Source organism: Lepidochelys kempii, chromosome 2 (assembly GCF_965140285.1).
Source record: "Lepidochelys kempii isolate rLepKem1 chromosome 2, rLepKem1.hap1, whole genome shotgun sequence".
Lineage (NCBI taxonomy): Eukaryota > Metazoa > Chordata > Testudines > Cheloniidae > Lepidochelys > Lepidochelys kempii.
Window position 1 is genome coordinate 211,876,854 of NC_136381.1, and position 21,575 is coordinate 211,898,428.

General features: G+C 40.4%; 1 protein-coding gene across 7 annotated transcripts in view; it reads right to left on the reverse strand.

Annotated features, from left to right (window-relative positions):
* Positions 1–367: 367 nt before the first annotated feature.
* Positions 368–21,575, reverse strand: part of LOC140907554 (ATP-binding cassette sub-family B member 5) — a 70,147-nt gene continuing 48,939 nt past the window's right edge. For 4 of the 7 annotated variants that reach the window (XM_073333753.2, XM_073333762.2, XM_073333752.2 and 1 more), the window contains 7 exons: positions 20,861–20,961; positions 19,580–19,720; positions 11,935–12,091; positions 10,586–10,783; positions 8,829–9,035; positions 8,216–8,362; positions 368–6,025 (listed from right to left, as the gene is read on the reverse strand). In XM_073333753.2, the coding sequence (XP_073189854.1) occupies positions 5,828–6,025; positions 8,216–8,362; positions 8,829–9,035; positions 10,586–10,783; positions 11,935–12,091; positions 19,580–19,720; positions 20,861–20,961 (1,149 nt within the window). In that variant the 3' untranslated portion in view covers positions 368–5,827. Of the gene's footprint in view, positions 6,026–8,215; positions 8,363–8,828; positions 9,036–10,585; positions 10,784–11,934; positions 12,092–17,077; positions 17,127–19,333; positions 19,524–19,579; positions 19,721–20,860; positions 20,962–21,575 lie in introns of those variants that run through there. The other 3 variants (XM_073333754.2, XM_073333757.1, XM_073333759.2) reach the window with 3 other exon arrangements.

A 21,575-nucleotide genomic window follows, 5' to 3' on the forward strand; every position in this document is an offset into this window, starting at 1 on the left:
AGACCCTGGGAATACTGCAAAGACAGAATGCTCAGTTACTGAGGAGGAGACTCAATCTCCTTCAGGCTAAATAAAGAGCAGGCCTGACTCTTCAAGAGTCATAGCTTTGCAGTCATTACTTGTAAAGATCACAGTCAAGATGCAGCACCTTGTGAGTGTCATGTTTATAAAAAATATTCTCCTAAAAAAAAGAAAAAGAGGAGGGGTTATGGAAATCTACAGAGTTCTGATGGAAATTTAAGTTGGCCAGGTAGAACTAAGTTAGGAAAGCAACAATGAAACTAAATAGATGCTTAAAGGAAAGTGACATCTTTGGTTGAGTCGCAAGGTCCAGCTATTGAAGACTGTTACAAAGACATTTAATCAATTATGGTAATAATGCCTGAATTTATTAGATAAAACAGGGTATTTTTATGACAATACAGATCTTAAAATGTTGCTGTTTTTCTGAAATTAATCTGAAAATGCTTTGCACTTCTACAGTATCTTCCTGACAAGATTCTCAAAGCTCATTGAGTCCTATTTTCCAAATGGGGAAACTAAGGTAAAATCTACACTAGAAAGGCTTTGCTGATACAGCACATCTGTACAGTGTAATATGTGTTTATAGATTCATGGATATTTATTAGGACACTGCAAGTATATGGTGATCAGATAGCGAGTGTGAAAAATTGGGACACTTTTTCGCGCGGGGGGGAGGCAAATAGTCGCATGTAAGAGGGCTTGTCTATATTATTGCTTAAGTCTATGTAACTTATGTCGCTCAGGGATGTGAAAAAACCCACCCTCCTAAGCGACGTAAGTTACATCGACTTAAAGCGCTGTCTACACCACACAATGTCAGCAGGAGTCACTCTCCCGTCAACTTAGTGCATCTTCACCAGATGTACTGCGGTAGTGAAGACAAGCCCTAAAGACAAAGCCCCTAGTATTGTGACATCTGGTCACCCTATGTGAGTAACAACTCCAGCACACACAGGCAGCACTGAACAGCCTGCTACACCCTAGGTTCTATCAACAACATAACATACAAGACAACAACTTAACACTAAGATAAAGATATAGCCCCATCTCCTGGTGGAGATGCTGTCTACTACACTAATCATTACAACAGCAAAGCCCATTACAGGCATAAGGAGATCTTTTGTTGGAATAGGTAAACTGTCCCCTTGAATGACATAAGCTATATCATCAAAAGGACTCTTTTGCCATCATAGCTGTGTCTACATAGGTATGTGTTGTGTTTGCTGGCATAGTTATGTTGGTCTGGGTTGTGGATTTTTTTCCTGACTGACATAGCTATGCCAACAAAACTTTGCAATGTAGATCTGGCCTAAGGCAAAGAGGCTGAGTAACTTGCCCTACGTCACACAGGATGTTTGTGGTAGGGTTGGACCGACATTCTGACTCCTTCCTGTGCTCTGACCAAAGAAGCATCCTATCTTCTCCTCAATATACAGATTATTGTTTTGCCTGTTAACACCATGGTAGTGCTCAAAGCCCCCAATCAGCACTGAGGTGCCCTTGTGGTAGGTGCTCAGGTAGACACAGGCCATGTCTACATTAGGAAAAAAGGTATATTTTTACAACATGATAGCGAACATGTTGTAAAACTCTAGTGTAGACGGGGAAAGTTGTAATTTTTCCTAATTTATCTGGTTGAGACGATAAATCTCATCTTAGGCTCATCTTGACTAGCTAAATTAAGGTAAAATATACCTTGCCCTGTTTACACTACAATTTTGTATACCTTAGGTATCTCATTGTACAACCCTCTCCCCCCAAAAAACCAAAAAACCCCACAAACACACTTTTCTACATACTTACAGCCCTCACCCTAAAAAGAGTGAAATGAGACAAAGTAAGGGATATGACAAGACGAAGAAGGGTTAGAGGTAATGAAAATATAACCCCATGTAGGTTAGCTATTGCACAATTTAAAGTTTCCAAATCACTGAAAGTATGTGAATGTGTTGGGATCTTAAAAATAAATAAAATCAGGTATTTCCAACTACTGACCCACTCATCCTTTACTCATTAGTTGATTTATTGTGGGTGTCAGAGTAGGAGTGGATCTGTCTGAGGAGAAGATAACAGCTTTATGGCTTAAGTCAGAGAATGCTCCATGCATGTGAAGCAGTGTGGAAAGAACTATGACAACTCTTATGGCAAAAGTAGAAAAATGGGCATTCAGTGGTGAAATAAAGGGTGCAGGGAAGGGCTGGTGGGGAGGGAGGGGGTCATAACATAAGGTAAGCACTTGGAACTGATGCAGAATATTATTGATGAGTTTCCATAGTTCAGAGCTACTGTACAAATAAATAAAAAGCTGTGTCGCCCTCTCATTATAATTGTAACAACATTTTAATTTGTGTTGCAGAGTCTCTTTGAAAATTTGTATACTGCAATATTTTTAAATCAATTAGTAAATGTATAATTTTAAACTGGACAAGGATTTATCCATGAAGCATTAATTTAAGAAATTTTTTTATGAGAACAAGAAAGGTGGAATGATGCATCAATGTGAGGGCTGTTACTGGGTTATGATTAAAGATGATGAAAATAAAGGTAACAGTGAGGATTCATCAACAAAGCTTTCTCCAGCCACAGTTTGCAAAGATCTAGGATCAGAGGCCACTCAAGACAATCTGCTGTCCTAAGTAAAACTTCAGTGTGCACCTCCATCCTCACAGACTTAGGGCTTGCCTATACTTTTGGCTAAATCAGGACTGCTACGATTGATGCAGCGGTGTCGATTTAATGGGTCTGGTGAAGACACGCTAAGTCAATGACAGAGCACTCTCCCATTGATGTTTGTACTTCACCTCCCCAAGAGGCGGAAGGTAAGCTGGCGGGAGAGCATCTCCCATTGACATAGCGTGGTGTACACACTGCTGTAAGTCAATCTAAGTTACCTCATATTCAGTTACGTAACTTACATAAGTGAAGTAGCCTAATTTAGGTCAATTTATAGCCTTAGTGTAGACCAGCTCTTAGGGTGGCAGATTTGGCCCTGCCACTCTTCTGTCATGATGGAGGAGCAGCTGGGCTAAATTTCAATGGTGTTATGAACCAGCACAGCGGGACAATTTAGCAAGGGTTGTGCTGGATTCTTCTGAGGAAAATTTAAAAAAAAAATCAAGACTGATTTTTGTCTAGAAGACATGCTCTAGTTCAAACAGAAATTAAGTCCTCTGGCCTGTGCTGTGTAGGAGTTCAGATTAGATTATCATAATGGCCCCTTCGGGTTTTATAATCTGTGAAGATAAACCATGGTAATTAAGAGTAACTGCATGATATGAGTAGCATTATAAAATGATTTGTTAATCTGAATGAAAGAGGCCGAACTTCTAATGTACTACTCTGGATAAGCTGGAATGGGCTGGAACACACTTGGTCTGGTTCTGGGTGGGAGGTCCAATAATCAGAGCTGGTTGGGAAATTATTCCCCCCTCCCCAAATATTTTTGATGAAAATGAAGTTTGTTTAATTTTAATCCAAATATTTTGACTCTTTTTTGTTTTTGATGAAAACCTGAAAAATGTTGAAAATTGTTTTTTGTGTGTACATTTTGTTTGGTTGAAAAGCCTTTTTTAGTCAAATATCGTAAGATAAGACTGGATATTTTGAGAAACAGAAATAGACTATGTCTAAGGCTATGTCTTCTCTGTGCCATAGTGTGGACTATGGGGGTGTGAATTGCAGAGCACACCTCTTTCAAATGGGACTCTATTACCATGAACTAGGTACCTTTTAGTTTGCGCCAGCAGCCGCCACATGGGGGCAGTTAGAGCACAATTCTTTGGTGTGCTGTGCAATTCACCCCTCCATAGTCCACCTTGCAGGCCAGTGTAGAGAAGCTGTCTCTTACTGTCATATTCCATGCTGTGAACAGGGACACTTATCTAATGTTTCCCTGTATGCAGGATGAAATATATGTGAGTAGGATTAGATGCTTCATAAACTGCCTGAATATCTGTGGATTTATGGAATGTATTCTTCCATGAAGTGTCCTTAATCCAGATTGCTTTCAATTGTTAATATTTGCATTTTATATATTTTATACATGTGAATGTCTACACTGTTCTGAATTAAGGACACTTCATTATATTAAGTGATATAATAGGGAATTCTATATATCTATCCATATCTGAGGAAGCTGTAGCTGCTGCTTTAGTCACTTCACCTATAGGTAGAAATAAACCTTTCAGTAGGATTGGCCTGACTTATGCTAGGCTCTGCATAGCAGAATCTGAATTAGTTACGCTTTGGGCTAAGACCTTTGGGAGATAAATTTACCCCAAACTCGGAACACACTTAACACACACAGTTTGAAAGGATCCCATATATCATAACCTGTATATTGCAGCCAAGATTAGACTATATTTAAGTGGCTTTTCTAAAAAAAGATGCACAGATAATGTGAGGATTTAGCCTTTAGCATTTTAAAGAAAAAAAAAACTTTTAACCCTTTGACAGCTTTCACAGTTAGTTTATAATTTCCTAACCCCCTTAACAGAATCATAAGAACTTGATTAAATATAAAATGTCTCTTGGAAATTGGGCCACTCTTAAAAGTGACTGCTAAAGAGACAAGGCCTTGTTTTTAAAGGAGAATTATAACCGCTTGATTTTTTCATATTGCTGCAGAATTCCTTTGGGGAATGGCGAACTAGTAGGATTATGACATTGCAAGAGATGGAAACTTGAGCAAACTGAGAGGGACAGGATTTTTGTTCACACTCATTTAACTCAAATTCTTGACAAACACTTGGGAGCAAAGCTTTGGGAAGATTCAGTACCTTCCACCATCAGTTGTGAGCTGAGAACATTCCTAAGCCAGTTCTCTAATCCTTAAAGACTCCACAAAAACAGTGAAATTAAGATATTGTCTCATTGTTTCCTTGTCTTTTTATACCCATTTGTTGTCTCGTCTTATATGTACACACTTATATTGTAAGCTCTTGAGGGCAGATATGGTCTTTTTGTTCTGTGTATGTACAGCACCTCGCACAGCGGGGTCCTGATCCATGATCAGAGCTCCCAAGTGCTATGGCAATACAAATAATAATAAAATACAATATTTCTAATGCAGAAAAGAAGCAGAAGGAAAACTTAAATACCCATAAACTCAATGGCAGATCTAAAAATAATACAGCCTATTAAAATCCCTAGCAGGGATTCTGTAACAGTTTAAATTGGGATTTATGAGTTAGTGGATTAGTAACTAATTGAAACTCAAGATGCATTATGTAATGAAGCCTGAATATGGATCTAAACTTTTTACAAATTTTAGGTTGTTTGATCAGGTCAGGCCCATCACTAGTTTCAACAATAGCAAACATGTAATGATTTAAACCAACTTTTATAAAAAAAAAAAAGAAGAACTCTAACATTGATTTCAAATGATATATAATTATAATTATAGCTACATCTCTACATATCTGCTAAAGCAAAGAGTTCCCGTCCAGTTGCATATTTTATGGAGCAGGCAGAGGGAACAGAGTAGCCCACCTGAGGGAAATACTGAAACATGGTCTGCAGATAACATGAGAAAGAGAGGTTTATCCATGTTCCCACTGACTCAGTATTAAACCCCAGCCTATGGTTTAAACCTCTCCAACATGGATTTCGCAAAAAGGGCATCTTTCTACTCCAAAGGCAAGAACGCTGAGCAAGTTAAACTACTCCAGGTCCTGCGGAGCATGTGTGTGTCCAAAGAAGAGTTGCTGGTAAGCCCATAAGGTCAGATCACATCCTCTGCATGCTAACTACTCTTTTTCCTGACAGCTCATTTCTAAAGAAGGCCTCAGGGGCTATCCTTGTTTTAGAGCTGTGTTTGTGCATTTACTAAATTAAAATAGGCTTCACGCTTTGCCATTAGTTGTTGATGAGTTCCTTGTTCTATTATTTTTCCATTGTTAATAACAACAATGACATCTGCGTTCTGTACTGTGGACAGCCTATGTGCAATCACAATACAGGTCCTTCCTTTCCGTGCCTGGTCAAGGGCCTGTTGCACCACCTAGGGAAAAAAACAGAAGACATTATGGACTTGGTTTTAATACCTTCTCAGAACTGTTGCCCCTACACTGGCAAAATTTGGATCTGTAATTGACCAACAGCACACTTCCACCAGTGGAAGATGTAGTGTACACAGGTCACAGGCATTTTTAAATCAAATTTAGCCAAGTCTGATCTGAATAGGATGAAAGAGTGGTAAGAAGGCTGCAGGTTCTCTGTGTTACACTTCAACAATTACAGCCACAGTAGGGAATTTCAACTTTGAATTTGCCTACTGCACCCACTGCCCTAAAGGCTGGTCTACATGGGGAAAGACAAGTCTGGACATTTCAGTAAGCCAAAATAAATATTTCTCTTGGGGGGAGGTTAAGTATAGGAACAGTCTTCCATCCATGGCACAAAAGTTTAGGCCGTACTTACACATACAAAGCCACATTTAAAACAGGCTTGGCGTAAAACCTGTATCAGTATAGCTAAGTCAGTTAAGGGTGTGAAAAAAAACCACCTGCTAGAGCTATAGCTCTGCTGACAAAACTTCAAGTGTAGACACAGCTAGGCGGACAGAAGAGGGATTCTGTCGGCTTAGCTAACTTTGGGAGGGGGTGTTCCTTCACCAGCAGAAAAACTCCTTCTGCCAGTGCATGCTGTGCCTACATGAGGGGGCTATGCTGGCAGAGGCTTTATAGTATCTAATCATAGTCGTTGAGCAGTTTTGTAGTGTGACCATAGTATAATGTATTTTTGTCTTGCTTTTGAGGGCAGAAAACACAAAACGTATTAGGGACCATCCTTTAACTTGTTAACTGTGCAAGATAAAACATAGTTCCCTAACCTAGGAAACACATATTTCTCCTCCACCCTGCCACCATCCAGACAAGTAACCACAGATTCTCAATGGTGTTTCAACATGATTAAATCTGTGGTATAGACAGGGCCTTGGCAAAACGCATGTGGCTCTTCCTCCAAAATCAGTATAGGGAGAGTGATGTCTGTCCAAAATGGGAAGACGATTTTAACAATTTTCTTTCCTATTTGGCCGTTAAGGCACTGAGGGCCATACTCTGTCACCACTGATTTCAATGAAGCTACTTGTGGAGGAAGGTGCTACTCAGTGAGAGTCAGGGTATGAACATCTGGCCTTTTCGTAGTGACCTGCTGTGGCTGTACCAAGGTCGCAGGAAAATCCATGAAATCCCATGAAGTTCTGGAGGATCTCACAGGATTCTGTTGGATTTCCAGTGTTTTTCTCACACCACTGTAATCACTGCTTTTAAGCTCATTTTGAGAACTACTATACCCATCTCAGTTCAGATAAGCAAAATAATGCAAGTTCAATTGGGTACCAATTCAGAATGTACAGTCCTATTTGTACAGTTATTCTTCTAGGACACTTATTCAAATATACAATGGTATCAGCAGGTATGTCCAGCTAAATTACAGAAGAGCGGGACGTGCTACTGTGACCTTAAGCAGTGCAATGCTGTATTAAGTGGTAGTGAGCAGGCTTCAGCAAGGTCTACAGTAGTCTTAAAACATTCCTGAGCAAGTAATCTCATTAGTCCATAAAATAATCTTAGGCACTGCACAGCCTGTACAAACACAGCTGCAATTCTCTTCCTTCAAGGAAGATACTAGAGAGAGGTGGCGGGGAGGAAGAGGAAGAGTGGAGACGAATGTGAAATGATCTGAGTTAGCAAGCTGGAGAGCACTGCCTGACTGCAGCAGCCAGGTTAGAAGTTAGCCAAAGGTGGGAGCACAAAATAGCAATAAAGCAGAGTCTGATAGTGGGAAAAAAAATGTAGAGTAGGTAAACTCAAGTGTTCAAAAACCAGAAGACAAATTAACCCCCTAAGAGATTATCTCCAAACTAAAACGCACACAGAACTTGCTTCCAGTGCTTGCACCCCCTTCATATGCAGGTCAGCACCACAGCAACTAACACTGTGTCATAAAAAGAAAAGGAAAATACCCAAGAGGGAACGATGGATGCTGTGATCCCTACTTAGCCGTCAGAAAGCTGGCCGAGTCTGATACTGCATGACCCACTCCACTCCAAGTTTCAAACTAAACGCTACATGAAAATAAATGGGATGTTTGTCCTTTCTTTAGTACTATTGTTGGTTTCCATACTACTGCCTCCAGTCCATGGATACACATTGTTGTACGTTATAATTAAACATAGGCAAGTTACCTTTTCACTCTCATTATCAAGAGCAGAAGTGGCCTCATCTAACAACAAAATTTTTGGTTGCCGGAGAAGAGCCCTTGCAATCGCTATTCGTTGTTTCTGGCCACCTGAGAGCTGTGTTCCTTTATCTCCAACCCGGGTGTTGTATTTCTGTTATAAGAACATACAGTTAATGAAGTAAAAGTTTGTTTACATTACATTGCAACTGTAGGTGGAATTAAAAATAAATCTACAAGTTTCCTTTTACCCACCGCCCCTCCTCTAAATTTTGTGATGCAGAAAGAGTAGAAAATCTATTCTGGGGTATTACTGGATTTCCCATTGTGGCTCAGAGCATGGTTTGAGGTTGGGAGCAATGCAGAGACATACCCTCCCTTGCTACTGGTCTTGTGCACTCCCTGTGCCTCAGCTATTGACCTACTGGTGATGGGGACAATCCCATGGAATAGTACATCTCACTTAAAAAACCAAAGTAGTATTTGAACATTAAATCAAATATTCCTATTTCAATAATGTAGAAAACTACATAAGGATAATAGTGCTGTAATATCAAAATCATCAGACCTTTCAGTACCTTGATATTTGATATATCCTAACACTTGAGTCACTTGATTACCTCAGGAAGTTCTTCTATAAAAGAATGAATATTTGCTGCTTTTGCTACTTCTCGTATCTCATCCAATGGCACATTCCGACTGTTATCCCCATAGGCAATATTCTCAGCTATGCTGCAGTCAAAAAGCACTGGCTCTTGGGAGACTATTCCTATTTGAGAGCGTAGCCACTGGATATTCAAATGTTTTGCATTGATGCCATCAAACAGCTGTCAGCAACAACAAATGTCAAGTCAAGATTGGGTGTCTGATATTTCAATCAGACTTTATTCACAAACATTACAATTCTGATAGTTCTTGCTATTCTGATAATTTTTTATTACTCAAAGAACTATCAAGAATTAACAGCAATGAATATTGAACCCCTCTGAAAAACCCTCCAGACACAGCAACAGGTGAGAAGACTTCACAGCACCAGCAACAACCTCCGATGTCAGCTGACTCATTCAGTACTGAGCTCCTTATATCTTGACTTTATTAAGTGTGTTGATTGTGTCATTGGTTTTTAGTGTTGGTGCTGATGAGAGCTGAGCAAAAATTGAAATTTCGATCTCGTGGGAAATTCCAATATTTTGACATTTGTTTTCATCCCAAAATCAAAATAAAAAGTCAAAATATATTTTTTTTTCATGAAATGAAAAGTTCTGAAAAATTTTCATTTGAAAGTGTTACAATATTTTGTTTTGACTTAGCTTGACATTAACTTGCATTGTTTTAATGTGCAGCAGTGCCTCATGGGAGTTGTAGTTTTGTGCCTCATGTCCCCTTTGGGCCAGCTCCCTGGCTATATTGTATCTCTTATGACGCACCACATGGCTTGGTTACAGGGAAGACCGTGGGAGTTAGCTTAAGTCCACTGGGAACAGGTTAAAGCTAAACCACAAGAAGGCAATCTTAAAATGAAATAAGAGTCCATGCAGGGGGTTGCATCAGCTTAACTATATTGATTAAAAAACTAATTTATGTTAAACTGCTGCAGATTTCTGGTGTAGGCAAGTTTTAAGGATAAACATAGCACAGATTAACTGCAAAGGTTGATTACTCTAACTAAATGCAAGTGAACTGGGGTTGTGTAATGAATTTGAGAGCCATGTGTTTTCCACCTGTGTATTTCCAAAAGAGTAGAGTCACAAAGCTTGGGGATCCCGCTGGTGTTTCAGGCCTGAATCAGCTGATTTGTACTGCCCATCTCTGAAGTGGCGTAGCACTATAAGGAACATTGTTTTCTGACGCCAGTTCATTAGCAAAGAGGACTCAAAGAGGACTCCTCTTGGTCATTAATCAATCATTCTCCATGAGATTAAATTTACATAGTTTCCAAAAGTAACATTTCCTTTAGGTCAGTGATCAGAGGACACAGTTTTCACTATGACTAAAAACTGTGAGATGTTATTTTTTTTTTAAAATTTACAGTTGATGTTTGTGGGCCTAGTTCTGGAAAAGAGATGTTACGTGGGATACTGACAGCGAAGAAGCCCAGTGGAAGAAGCAATAAACCAAAATTTCTAATCTGCTCACTCACTTCAGCTATAATTGGTACAATATGGCAGAATTTGACCTAATGACCACAAAACTTGCATGACACACTCTGCTCAGTAGTTGCTGAATCAATATAAGATCAGGCATCCCAGTTGGCCTCAGTTCACTGCAGCTTGGTCACTGGGGCTTTTAAAATAGCAGTGACGCTTAAGTAGGAACACATGCTTAGAAAAACAACAATAAAATCACTAGTGCAGATATTATCAAAATTTAATCTTACCACTTGCCCTGTGAGAGGGTCATAGAATCTCTGTAAAAGCTGAACAGAAGTGCTTTTCCCACATCCACTGCTGCCGACAAATGCCATGGTTTGTCCTCTTTCAATCTGAAGAGACAAGCCTTGCAAGATGGGAACATCTGGGCGAGATGAGTAAGTGAAAGACACTTCACGGAACTCTAAACCTCCTTTGAATGTAGCCTGTGAGAAGAGATGGGCAATACTTTCATGTCACATGTGTTCTAAAACTTAAACAGAAGACTTCTTTAAACACTTTGCCCTAAAAACACCTAAGTCAAGTGAAATATTTATTACAGACATATTCCAAAAATGTCCTGGTTGTACTCAGATCCCCTGTTTTATTATTTTCACCAAAAGATTTCTAAACGATCCTGACAATGCTGGGTGTGATGGTGACTAACTGTTCCATATAACACTTATTAACTGTTCTTCAAATTTTATTCTACTATAATCAATCTTTAATTTTAGGTCTTGGACTCCATGCTTACATTTCCAGGAAAAGAAGTTGCTCAGTCTTAGCAGGGAAGACAATGGTAGCAGCTGATTCTGTCTCTGTATATGGTAATGTGCTATGTCCTCGCAGGACTTAGCCAAACACAAAAATTATTTAATCTAATGTCACCTGCTCTATGGGCACCACCAGAACCAAATAATGAGGAAGGGTCTCAGTCTCTGATGAACAAGGTCATCCTTGTTCTGATTCTTGTCTTTTTAGATTATGACCTTTGTGTGTGTGTGTCAAGGATTGCATCTTTAGTATCACAGTAGCAACCAGATGCTACCATTAGGATCAGGGCCTTGTTATACTGGGCATTGTACAAACATAAGATAAAAGCCAGTCCCTGCCCCCAAAGAACTTGCCCTGCTACTGCAACCTGCTTGGCACAGGAGACCCACTCCCCATTGGGGGTGGGTGCAGTGTAAGGGTCTGCCTATGTAGAACACATTGCAGGATCAAAGCCTAAATACGGGACATGACAGGACAGGTGGGTGTAGACCACAACAGAGGATGAAGAAGAAGAAAACAAGGGTGACAGTATTAGGAGCACAAGGTTTCATAAATTTGCTACAGTGTACAGCTTAGCAGGGATATAATCAATTACTAACAGGTTACTTATTATTAGGTGTCAGTACATTTTGAGCACAGCTGTAATATAAACAACAAAAGTACTGAGATGAATGGATAAAAGGCTTGTCACCTCACCATAGCCCAAAACACCCACCCTTCCAGCCTGTCTTTTTCTTTATTCTAAGCAGAAGTTTCAGTGAGGTGAGATAACTGCTAGCAACAAGGACATGTGCAGTACATTTAGAACTGAAGTTGCACTCACTGGTTTTTCTCCTTCTTGGCTGTAGCTATCAATGGCTGGTGTCCTTTCAAACAGAGCAAACAAGTGTGCGGCTCCTGATTTGGCTTTGGCATATTCAGGTGCAAATGTTAACGTCTCGCCAAGTGCCATAGCACCATATGTAATTGCAGAAAAAACTCTATAGGAAGGAAAACACAGTAACTTCTGGTTAGATGCCAGCTTCGTTCTGCAAGGCAAAAGCAACAGAAGCGCTAGCTTCTCAAAGGTCATGACATGCAGCAGACATTTAAGTAGTAAAGGAAATCAGTGCAAGACACCTCTTTCCCCTCTAACAACCAACATAAGCAAACAACCACTGCAGATTGTATTTTCAAGTACAAGGATGACATTGGGCTTTGCCTTGTGACCCAGGAGCCCTTCATATCCCCGGCACCCCTGCATAGAAGAGCAGCTGCAGTAGCTCTGTAGGGATTTAGGATGGACAGGGATAATCCATGGGGGTCCTAGGAATTCTTTAGTCCCCCCCAAATCTCTCACTAGGGAGCAACAGTGTCAGTGGCAAGACTGGGACTCAAGGCAGGAAGACCAAGAGGGAAGGACCTTGCTCAGGCTTAGGAACTCTTCACCTCACATTCTTCTCACCCTGCTGGAGAGCAGCAGTGGAAAACCAGAACTCAAGAGGCTTATGAGTTCTCTGACTGATTGTCCTTTTGTCCAAACGCATGACTGGAGTGGAGATACTAAGGTCAAGTCTCTGAGGGAAGAGAAATTGGAATAGGAAGTTCTGTAAGCCTGGATAGCTACAGGAGATCAGGCTCTTTAGGAGCTGGGAATTCTGGTAAAAAAAATGGGAGTTGATAGATTCTTAATTGAAAAATCAATTAATTAATAAAACCATACAGGAAATGGCTGCACTTTCTTAGTTGACGTATCATAACTGCTTAAATTTGTAAAACAATACAGCAAAACAAGAACACCCATTGTGAGACTAACACAGCTAGGATTAGCTCTATGAGGGAGAATTGAGGAATGTATCCCGGAGGGTGCGGGGAAAATTATGTATAAAGGGATAGTTTGGTTAGGGATTTAGTGGAATTAAATAACAACATGTTTGGGATTATAAAGCAGGATTGGGTCAGTATTAAAATTTAGACTATGTCCAATGGCTGGATGAGAATCTTTCCCCTTTTCCTCAGCTAGAGATGGGATAGAGAAATCCCCTTTAAAAATAGTGTACTTGTATGGGCCAAACCCAAGAATCTGGTCCATATTATTAAATTATCAGGTTGTGAGTACACCTAAACTGAATAATCCTGTGATTTTATTGTTGCAAATGACAGGACAGGAATGTATCTGTCCTGTCATTCATCTGTGAAGCATCTAGTACAATTTTGGGTGCTATCAAATAAATTACTGCATAACTTTTCAGGACTACATTAACCTTTTACATTCCCTTCCAAAATAAATACATAATAAATATAAATTAAAGTCCAGTATCAGCAAAAATAATGTTTAATGTATCCACATGAACAGCACTGATGCTTAAACTGATTTTGCCACAGGCATTTGCAAGAAGACACTCTGATTGAAGTTGTACCAAAGCATAGTGATACATATACAGCATATAGTAGATATGAGCAGATTGAGCTACGTAGAATAGATACATGTGCTTCAAGAATTTTTGCATATATCATATGCGATCAGGTTTAAGCACTGATTTTAAGGTCAGTTATCCATACCTAATGTTTTATACTATAAAGAGCAGAGGTTATAATCATTTAATAATAAATCTACTCTGAGTGAAAGACTAAAGAGACTAAAAATCATGTTTTAGCAGATACATGAAGACCTTGATCTTTTGATCTTGTTAATTGGGTTCTAGATCACAATCTTCATTTTATAATATTAATGATCAGCTAGAAGCTAAGTATATAAGATGAGCATATGGCTTCTGAAAGTCAGGCCCCATTAATGTATCTCATGTTGGGCACCAAAAACATTTTTGAAAATGTCGGGCCTAAAGCCCTCTGGAAACATAAGGCCCATTAATTGTTAGTTTCAACAACAACAAAAAAGGGGCATTTTAAAATATTGGGACCATCCCCATCTTGTATTTCTCCTGAGTTCACTCAAACCTGAGCCATTATTTTCCACAAACAGAATCTTACTTTAATAGCAAAGATTACGTGTAATCCTAACAAGACCTTTATTGTTCCTGACCTATAATTTCAAAGACCTTGTTCAGCCATCATTTCCGTGACATGAGGCTCTGATTTTCTTATAAGTTAAAGAAGAGAACTCCACAATACATCTTATATAAAGCAGGCAAACACAGTATTCCTTCATGAGGATTATCATGCTCAGTTTAGTTCAGGTTACAGTTAGGCAAGAGGGTGTGCATCCAATACAAAGAAAGACAGAGGGAAACAGGGCAGTCTATCAATACTTGCATGGTTTCTGACTGGGTACCAATACTTTTTCTCTTTCAAAAGAGCTTATCTGCACAGTCTGGCTCCTGTCAGCATACATGTGCTCCATACAATCTTTCCTGTACGTGCTACTTCAAGTGTCAAATTGGTAAATAACAGTATGGAAGAGGACCTGCTGGATGAGCCAGGTACAGTCCCTGAGGGACTAGCTTCTACGGCTGACTGGAGGACGACAATTCCCTTTCACAGCAACTTTTGCGGTTTCCAATTCTTTTATTCTGCATTAGAATTAAAAAAAAACAACCCTTTTCCTGAAAGGAGGAGTATGTCACTCTATAGCTGGGTGTCTAGATCACTGCTGTGTGAGACCCACATTTAAGTTCCTGCTCTGCCTGATTCAGAGCAGAGCTCTTCATCCCAGATCACTTCAAACTCAGACAGAGTGGAGAGTTACAGCTTGATCTCTCACAGCTCAGGTGAATGGCCCAATCAACCTACTATTCTCTCTCCACCCTTCTCTTTGAGCCCCCAAAGCTTTCCAGATGAAAGTTTTGTAGTGATAAATGCCATTTGACAAAACACATATTGCAGTGGAAATATTCCAGTGACTTCAAGTAGAGAGCAATGTTACAAACAATTAGTCTTCCCTGAATGTTTTGTAAAATCAAAGTAAAAATCAGTGGAATCATTTTTCTACAAAAATAACAAAAACTATAAGCTCCTCTCCCAGAGGAATTGCTAGATTTGCTTCTTCATCAACCATCCTGTTGGAAGCTGGCAGTGAATGTGTCTACACAGAATGATGAAATCAGGAGTGCATCATGCCCGCTGTGCTCCCATGGGAGTCAGGTAAGGGCAGTTTTAAAAGCGCAGCCTGGCTTTGTAGGTGCCCTGTCATACCAAGTCTATCAAAGCGATGTTCCGAATCAGCATATTGCTTTGATTTCACCACCTCCACAGCAAACACTGCCCTATTTTGGGGATATGCTAGCTGTCAACCCTTCTTGACCTGGAGGAATAGGTGCTTTGTCGTGTTGGCACACTTCACTGGGCAAATTTTAGCTGCCAGAAAACCTACACCTCCCAGCTTCCTGGGAGTTAATCGGATCCAATATTGTGAAAGCCCTTGCTGACGGAATATCACCCATTAGCATGCTTTAATGTTGGCTTGTTCCTGCTGTTATGACTCTGGTTTCTCATTGTCTACTGCAAAACGCAGCAGGCATTGCCAAGAAAATAGCCACTTTTCTAAAGCACAGTGCTGTGTCAGAACGACGATCAATTTCAGCATAAAACCAACCTGCCTCTCTCCTGCAACTGTGGGAGGATGTACCATCCAGAGAGCCCTCAGTTTTCTATATACTATTATGCCTACTGAAACCCAATAGGACAACACATGGCTAGTGCTTGGAGCAGGCGGTTAATAAAAGGAACTGTATTTTGCTTTAACTTCAATTAATGCCACATATTTTTGAAATATGCTCTCCATGACATGCCAGCTGACATGTCCATGCCCATCTACTCCACTGTCCTGTCTCCAACAGTGGCCAGAAGCAAAGGCTTTAGAGGAAGGTGAAAACGCAACTCATAAAGGATTATGTGAACCTGCTCTCTGAAGTTAAATCTCTCTGGAGTTCCTCACATTCTTTTCCAGTATGTGTCATCTGCGCCATATTACTTATTAACACCAGTCCTAGTATTAAACCTCAGGGCATCCCACTAATAAAATTCTTTGCAGGTTAAAAACTGATCATTTATTCTTACTCTTAGTATTCTGTCTCTTAAACTAGGGTGACCAGCTAGCAACTGTGAAAAAAACGGGATGGGGGTGGGGGGTAATAGGCGCCTATATAAGAAAAAGTCCCCAAAAATGGGACTGTCCCTTTAAAAACGGGACATCTGGTCACCCTACTCTTAACCAGTTTCTAATCCATGACAGAACTTTACCTCTCAGCTCCAGGCTACTTCATTTCTTTAACGGCCTCTTGTGAGGGGCATTGTCAAAAGGTTATTGAAAGCCTTTATGGACTATTCCCCCTCTTGGACCTTTCAGGATTTCTCAACTGTGTAAAGGTCTCACAGGGATAAAAGACATCTCTACCGTTAATGAGATTTTAAAACTTTATGATGCTTCTTCCTTATCACAAGTCTCCTTTTCATCATAATCTGGTGTTTCTCTGTCAGCACAACACAGCAAACAGCTTCTCTTTTCTCTGACAAATTTGTGCACAAGCTTTTCACAGATTTCTCTATCACTTGCTGAGCCTCCTGGTAATGGGACTGATTTGAAATGTAACTCTCAATACTATCATGGTAGACAGCTATCTTCTGGAAATACTGGGTCAGTGTCACTTAATGACTCCTGCAGCTACTGGAAAGATATGACTACTTTTAATTATCTGAGCACTCCACTTGCTAATGTGTTATTGGAGTGTTTATTAAGATTTGTTGATGTAACACTTTTGCAGCCTAAAAATGTGAACTGGCTTCATTTAATCAAAATAAAATCATAATATTTGTAAAGGAAAGTTTTTAAAGTAGATTCAAGGAGGAGATATATTTGGATATATAATAAATTGTTGGGGCAAAACCCAAGCAGATTCAAATGAGATATCATAAAATGTCTAGAATTCTGCTTTGAAGCGAGTGATACCAATTCAGATAATTCCATTACTAAAGAAAATGTCAGCAATTGCCACACAGATGCTGTGGTTTATATGGTGGTTTATACTTACAAGTATTGGAGACACTGTAGTTTCCCAGCATACATGTCAGGCCTTTTGTCTGTCAAGGAATTTTAAATTTAGATTTTAAAAGTTCACACGGGGGTGTGTGTGTGAGGAAGAAGATGATAGATACAGATACTCCATTTTATGTCTGAAAGCCCCTATGCTTTTGGCAAATTTATAATGAGGCCTTCAGCTAGGGAACATCTGGACGTCTTTGGTCTAGGGTTATGAGTGCTTACTCTATGCCTCATCACCATTTTGAGTTGGTGGGGGTGAGGAAGGTGACAAAAGAAGCAAGCTTTCCTCTCTCTCAATTCTTCTTGCAAATTATGCGAATAACCAAGCTAGCTAGTACCGGCATGTGCCTTAACCAGACGGCATCATTTTCAGATGTAAAGAAAAGCAGCACAAGAGATGTTGGGCCAGATTCTGATTTCAACACACTACCAACTGCAACCGTGGTACTCCTGATTTACTCCAGTGTCAGCAAGAAGACACCCAGCCCCTATTTTCATTATTTTTAATGGTTCAGTAATAGATCTTTGGCTCACTAGTGAGAGGAACCCTCACTTTCCAGATACCTGTGTGCTGTACTCTGTCCATCAACAGAACTCGCTTCTCTGTCTCGAGTAGCCATATTCCTCTACCACCACATCTCTGTCATGAACAGTCATGCTCAATACTTAACCATCTTCATTACTGTAATTTCTCTGTCTGCCTCTCCCACTCCTGGGTGGCTGTTTTAAATTCTTGATCATCTGCTATGCAGCGGTGTCTGACCTCTGTTGCCAGTAACTCCCCAAACATTATTAGCATATATGATTAGGCACAGAAAGAATAAATAAGACGTGCTGCCAGACTGTGACACCAGATTTAGGCAGGCTCCAAAGATGTGTCATCAAATGAATGGAATGTGCCTAAGCCTTGTTTCCCAGTAAAAACTATCCCTACATTTTCCTGACTTGTACCACAAAATGTGACGGGGTAACCGGACAGAAGGAAGATCTGTTCTGCAGCAGTGAATGCCTAATGCAGGGATAAATACTGTCATAAACTGAGAAGCCATTTTCAAGTGGTTTTAATTGTAAAATCATTTCTTTGTAACCATCCCCCCTACTTTAATCTTAAGATCCAAAACCTCACATCCAGGTGCAATATAAAGAAGTCCTTAAGCACATGGTTTGGTTGCTGTATCAAGGCTCCAATGTGCAGCCTGAATACTGTGCATTGGCATAGGTGCTGGAACTAAGGTGCTGGGGGTGCAGCCATAGGAGCGTAGTTAGGGGGGAGCGGGGCAGCGGCCACTCTCCCACTGAACACAAGTGGCACCTTGTCAATGTCTTGGCGCCTTTTAAATTTTCCCCTGTTGAGGAAATTTTCCCACTGCGGTGCTTTTACTCACCCAGTGGCGCTCCGGGTCTTCGGTGGCACCTCGGCGGCAGGACCTTCAGTGCCGCTGAAGACACCCGGAGCAAGTGAGGGAGCACTGCCGGGTGAGTAGAAGTGCCGCAGCGGATAGCACCTTCTTTTTGGATCATTCTCCCTGTTCCCTCCACCTGGCTACGCGACTGGCTGCACCCCCGGCTTGAAGCAGTTTCCATTATATACAGGTTTACCATTTGGTTCAATGGCTCTCAGCATCCCCACATACAAATTGTTCCAGTGCTCCTGTGCATTGGGTACATATGAATGTAGGAATTCCCTTCAGCCTAGATGCTGAAGTTTGATGGTCTCTGTGGCCTTTAAAGGCTCCCTCTGTCGATGGCATGGGGCAAGCTCCAATCATTCCCTGGCCCATGGCTGCTCTGCCCCCAGGTACCCTGGTGTACAGAGAGGTGCTGTGAAGTGAGCTCTGTGCTGTGAGAATGCAGCCCTCAAACACTACCCTTCTCACCCCTTGTTATGCAGCTGAACTCTCCTGGTCCTCTGTACTTGTAGCAGAATTTGCCCCAGTGGGCTTGTTTATATTCTGTAATATCAGAATTTGGATATCCTTTGGGTCAATGACAGAACTTTAATTTAATAGCACACTTTTCCTTCCCCAAGCAAAACTCTATGTATCCGAATAATCAGAAACAGGCAGCAAATAATACTTCAGTAAATGATAATTTTCTAGGGCCTCCATCCTGCAGAGGTCCACGTGGATGGATCTCTGTGCAGATCTCTCTGCATGCAAACCCAGTGCCCAAGTTTGTTTATGCAAACAAACATTAGTGGAAAAATTGAAACCAATTTTACATGCTGAATTTACTGAAATTAACAAAACTTGTCACAAAAACTCTCTAATCCTTGAAGCAGACATTGGTACTAACGTGCTTCACTAGGGGCTGTCGTTGTATTTCAATAACAAATACAGAAAATAAACTTGCCTCCTTTTAGTCTGATAATAATTTATCTCCGTGACAGTGTTGTGAGATGAGGAGGATGGGTGTTGGGGGATTTCCTCGGGGATCTAAGGGGAGATGTAAAATGGCACACTTTGAATAGTTGTTCATTTATGAGACTCACGTGAAAACACCCTCCGGGGTCATTCTTCCAACTGTAATTAAGTATGCTCCAAACCGAAAGCTCGCCGCATAGGTGAAATACATAAAAGCCTGGCTGAATGCATAACAGGAACCATAGATCTGAGCTTTCTTCTGAGCATTTCTGCAACATACAGTATTTACAAAAAACATGGAACAACTGTAAAAATATGAGGGATATTCTACTTGTTCAGAGAGAAACTGGGCTTATGTATGCTGTAGCTAGTACAGCTTCACTCCCAGATATGCTAGAGAGGCCACACATAATAGACACCCCAAATTTCTCTAGAGTGGAAAGCATGCATAGATGTCAAAAATGCTCAAGGCTGATCTACACGAAAACCACCACACTGCTTCCAGTGGTGGAGATGCAAGAATGAGGGAGAATTATGGGTCCAGTTATGGGTAAATGAAACTGTAAAAAAAAACTATGTAGCATACAGCTTTAGCCAAAGGTCTGATCCTGGACACACTTACACATAACTTTGCTTCCATGGATAAAATCATGCAGCATCAAACTAGGGAGGCCAGGGTTTCCTGGGACAGGAGAGAAGAGTGGCCTCCAAGGGTGGTCTGGGCCTGTGTTGACTGATAGGATATCTAGCCCCACCACTACTTCTGTGCCATGTCTACAGAATGGAAATTTACCAATACATTCCCACCAGTTCTAACAGCAGTTCAGTTAAGCTGGACCCTTGCCAGTGCTAGCCAGGATTCAGACCAAGAAAGCAGCAGGACCTGTGCTTAATCCACTACCGCTTGGGTCTTGAGAGAATTCCCTGTAGAACCACGTACCAGTCTGAGCCTGAAATCATATTTATAAGTGTTTGCAGGATTGGATCCTAGAACTGCAATTTATACTGTATATTTAAACTACCCCAGTCTTCCCACTCAAGCATCTTTTCAGTGAGTTTAAGAGAAATTATGCTGACACACAAAATATTGTAATTTGTTTAGAATACATCACTAACAACATGCTTTATGGACTATCTGAATTACACTTGATGTGCAAGCTCTTTCATTCTTTCCTCAAGATGATATCCTCCTTAACAAAACAGCCATATGATGTATTAATTTTGTTTGTTTGCCTTTGTTTTTTTCTCTGCAGACTATTAACTTAATGTAATATTTTAAATGGATAAATAAAATAGAAAAAGAACAAAAAGGGACAATTGCAATGGAGGAAAGGGCAATGCACATGGTCTCAACATGACTGATAACCACTGGGATTGGCTGGCTTAACATGACATGAATCATTTCTGACCTGTATGGCTTCTGCAGGTTTTCTTCATACATTTGTTCAAAAGTGCTCTCTCTAGTTAATGAAGCAACGGTTTTAATGTTCTCCACAGCTTCAGTTGCTACCTTTATGTAAACAGGAAAATCAAAAGACAAAATGAGATGGAAAAAAATCACCACTGGTCCTTCTCAACATAGTCTGGGATTGGTAAAAAATTTTTTTTACAGAGGAATGTAATTACTTATACTTACGGTGGTAATATACTGAATGCAGCAAAATAAATAGCTGGTTTGTTTGTGCAAAGGCTTAATCACAGAAATAAATGCAGGTGCTTTTATTTCAATGTTCCTAACTCCGGATATACACCTAAATGTGCGAAGTTAGACTGAGATTCGCTGGTCTGGTCGAGGGGGTGCTTCAGCTGAGTCCTTGAACGGTAAGTAAGAGTGAACTCTTGTTGATTTGTATATGTGATTACTGATTTATTCTTTTTTGGGAAAAATTAAAATAGAGTGCTGGTGGGGTATTAGCATACACACATACACCCCCCACCAACTATATAAACTGGAATGGTAACTGTTATTATTAATTATTATTATTATGTATTTGTATTGCAATAGTACCTGGGAGTCCTCATCATGGACTGAGACCCTGTTGTGCTAGGCACCGTACAAAATGAAAAAACAGATGGTGTATTGAAAACGAACCCTGGAGGGGGGTCACATTACAGACCAGATTA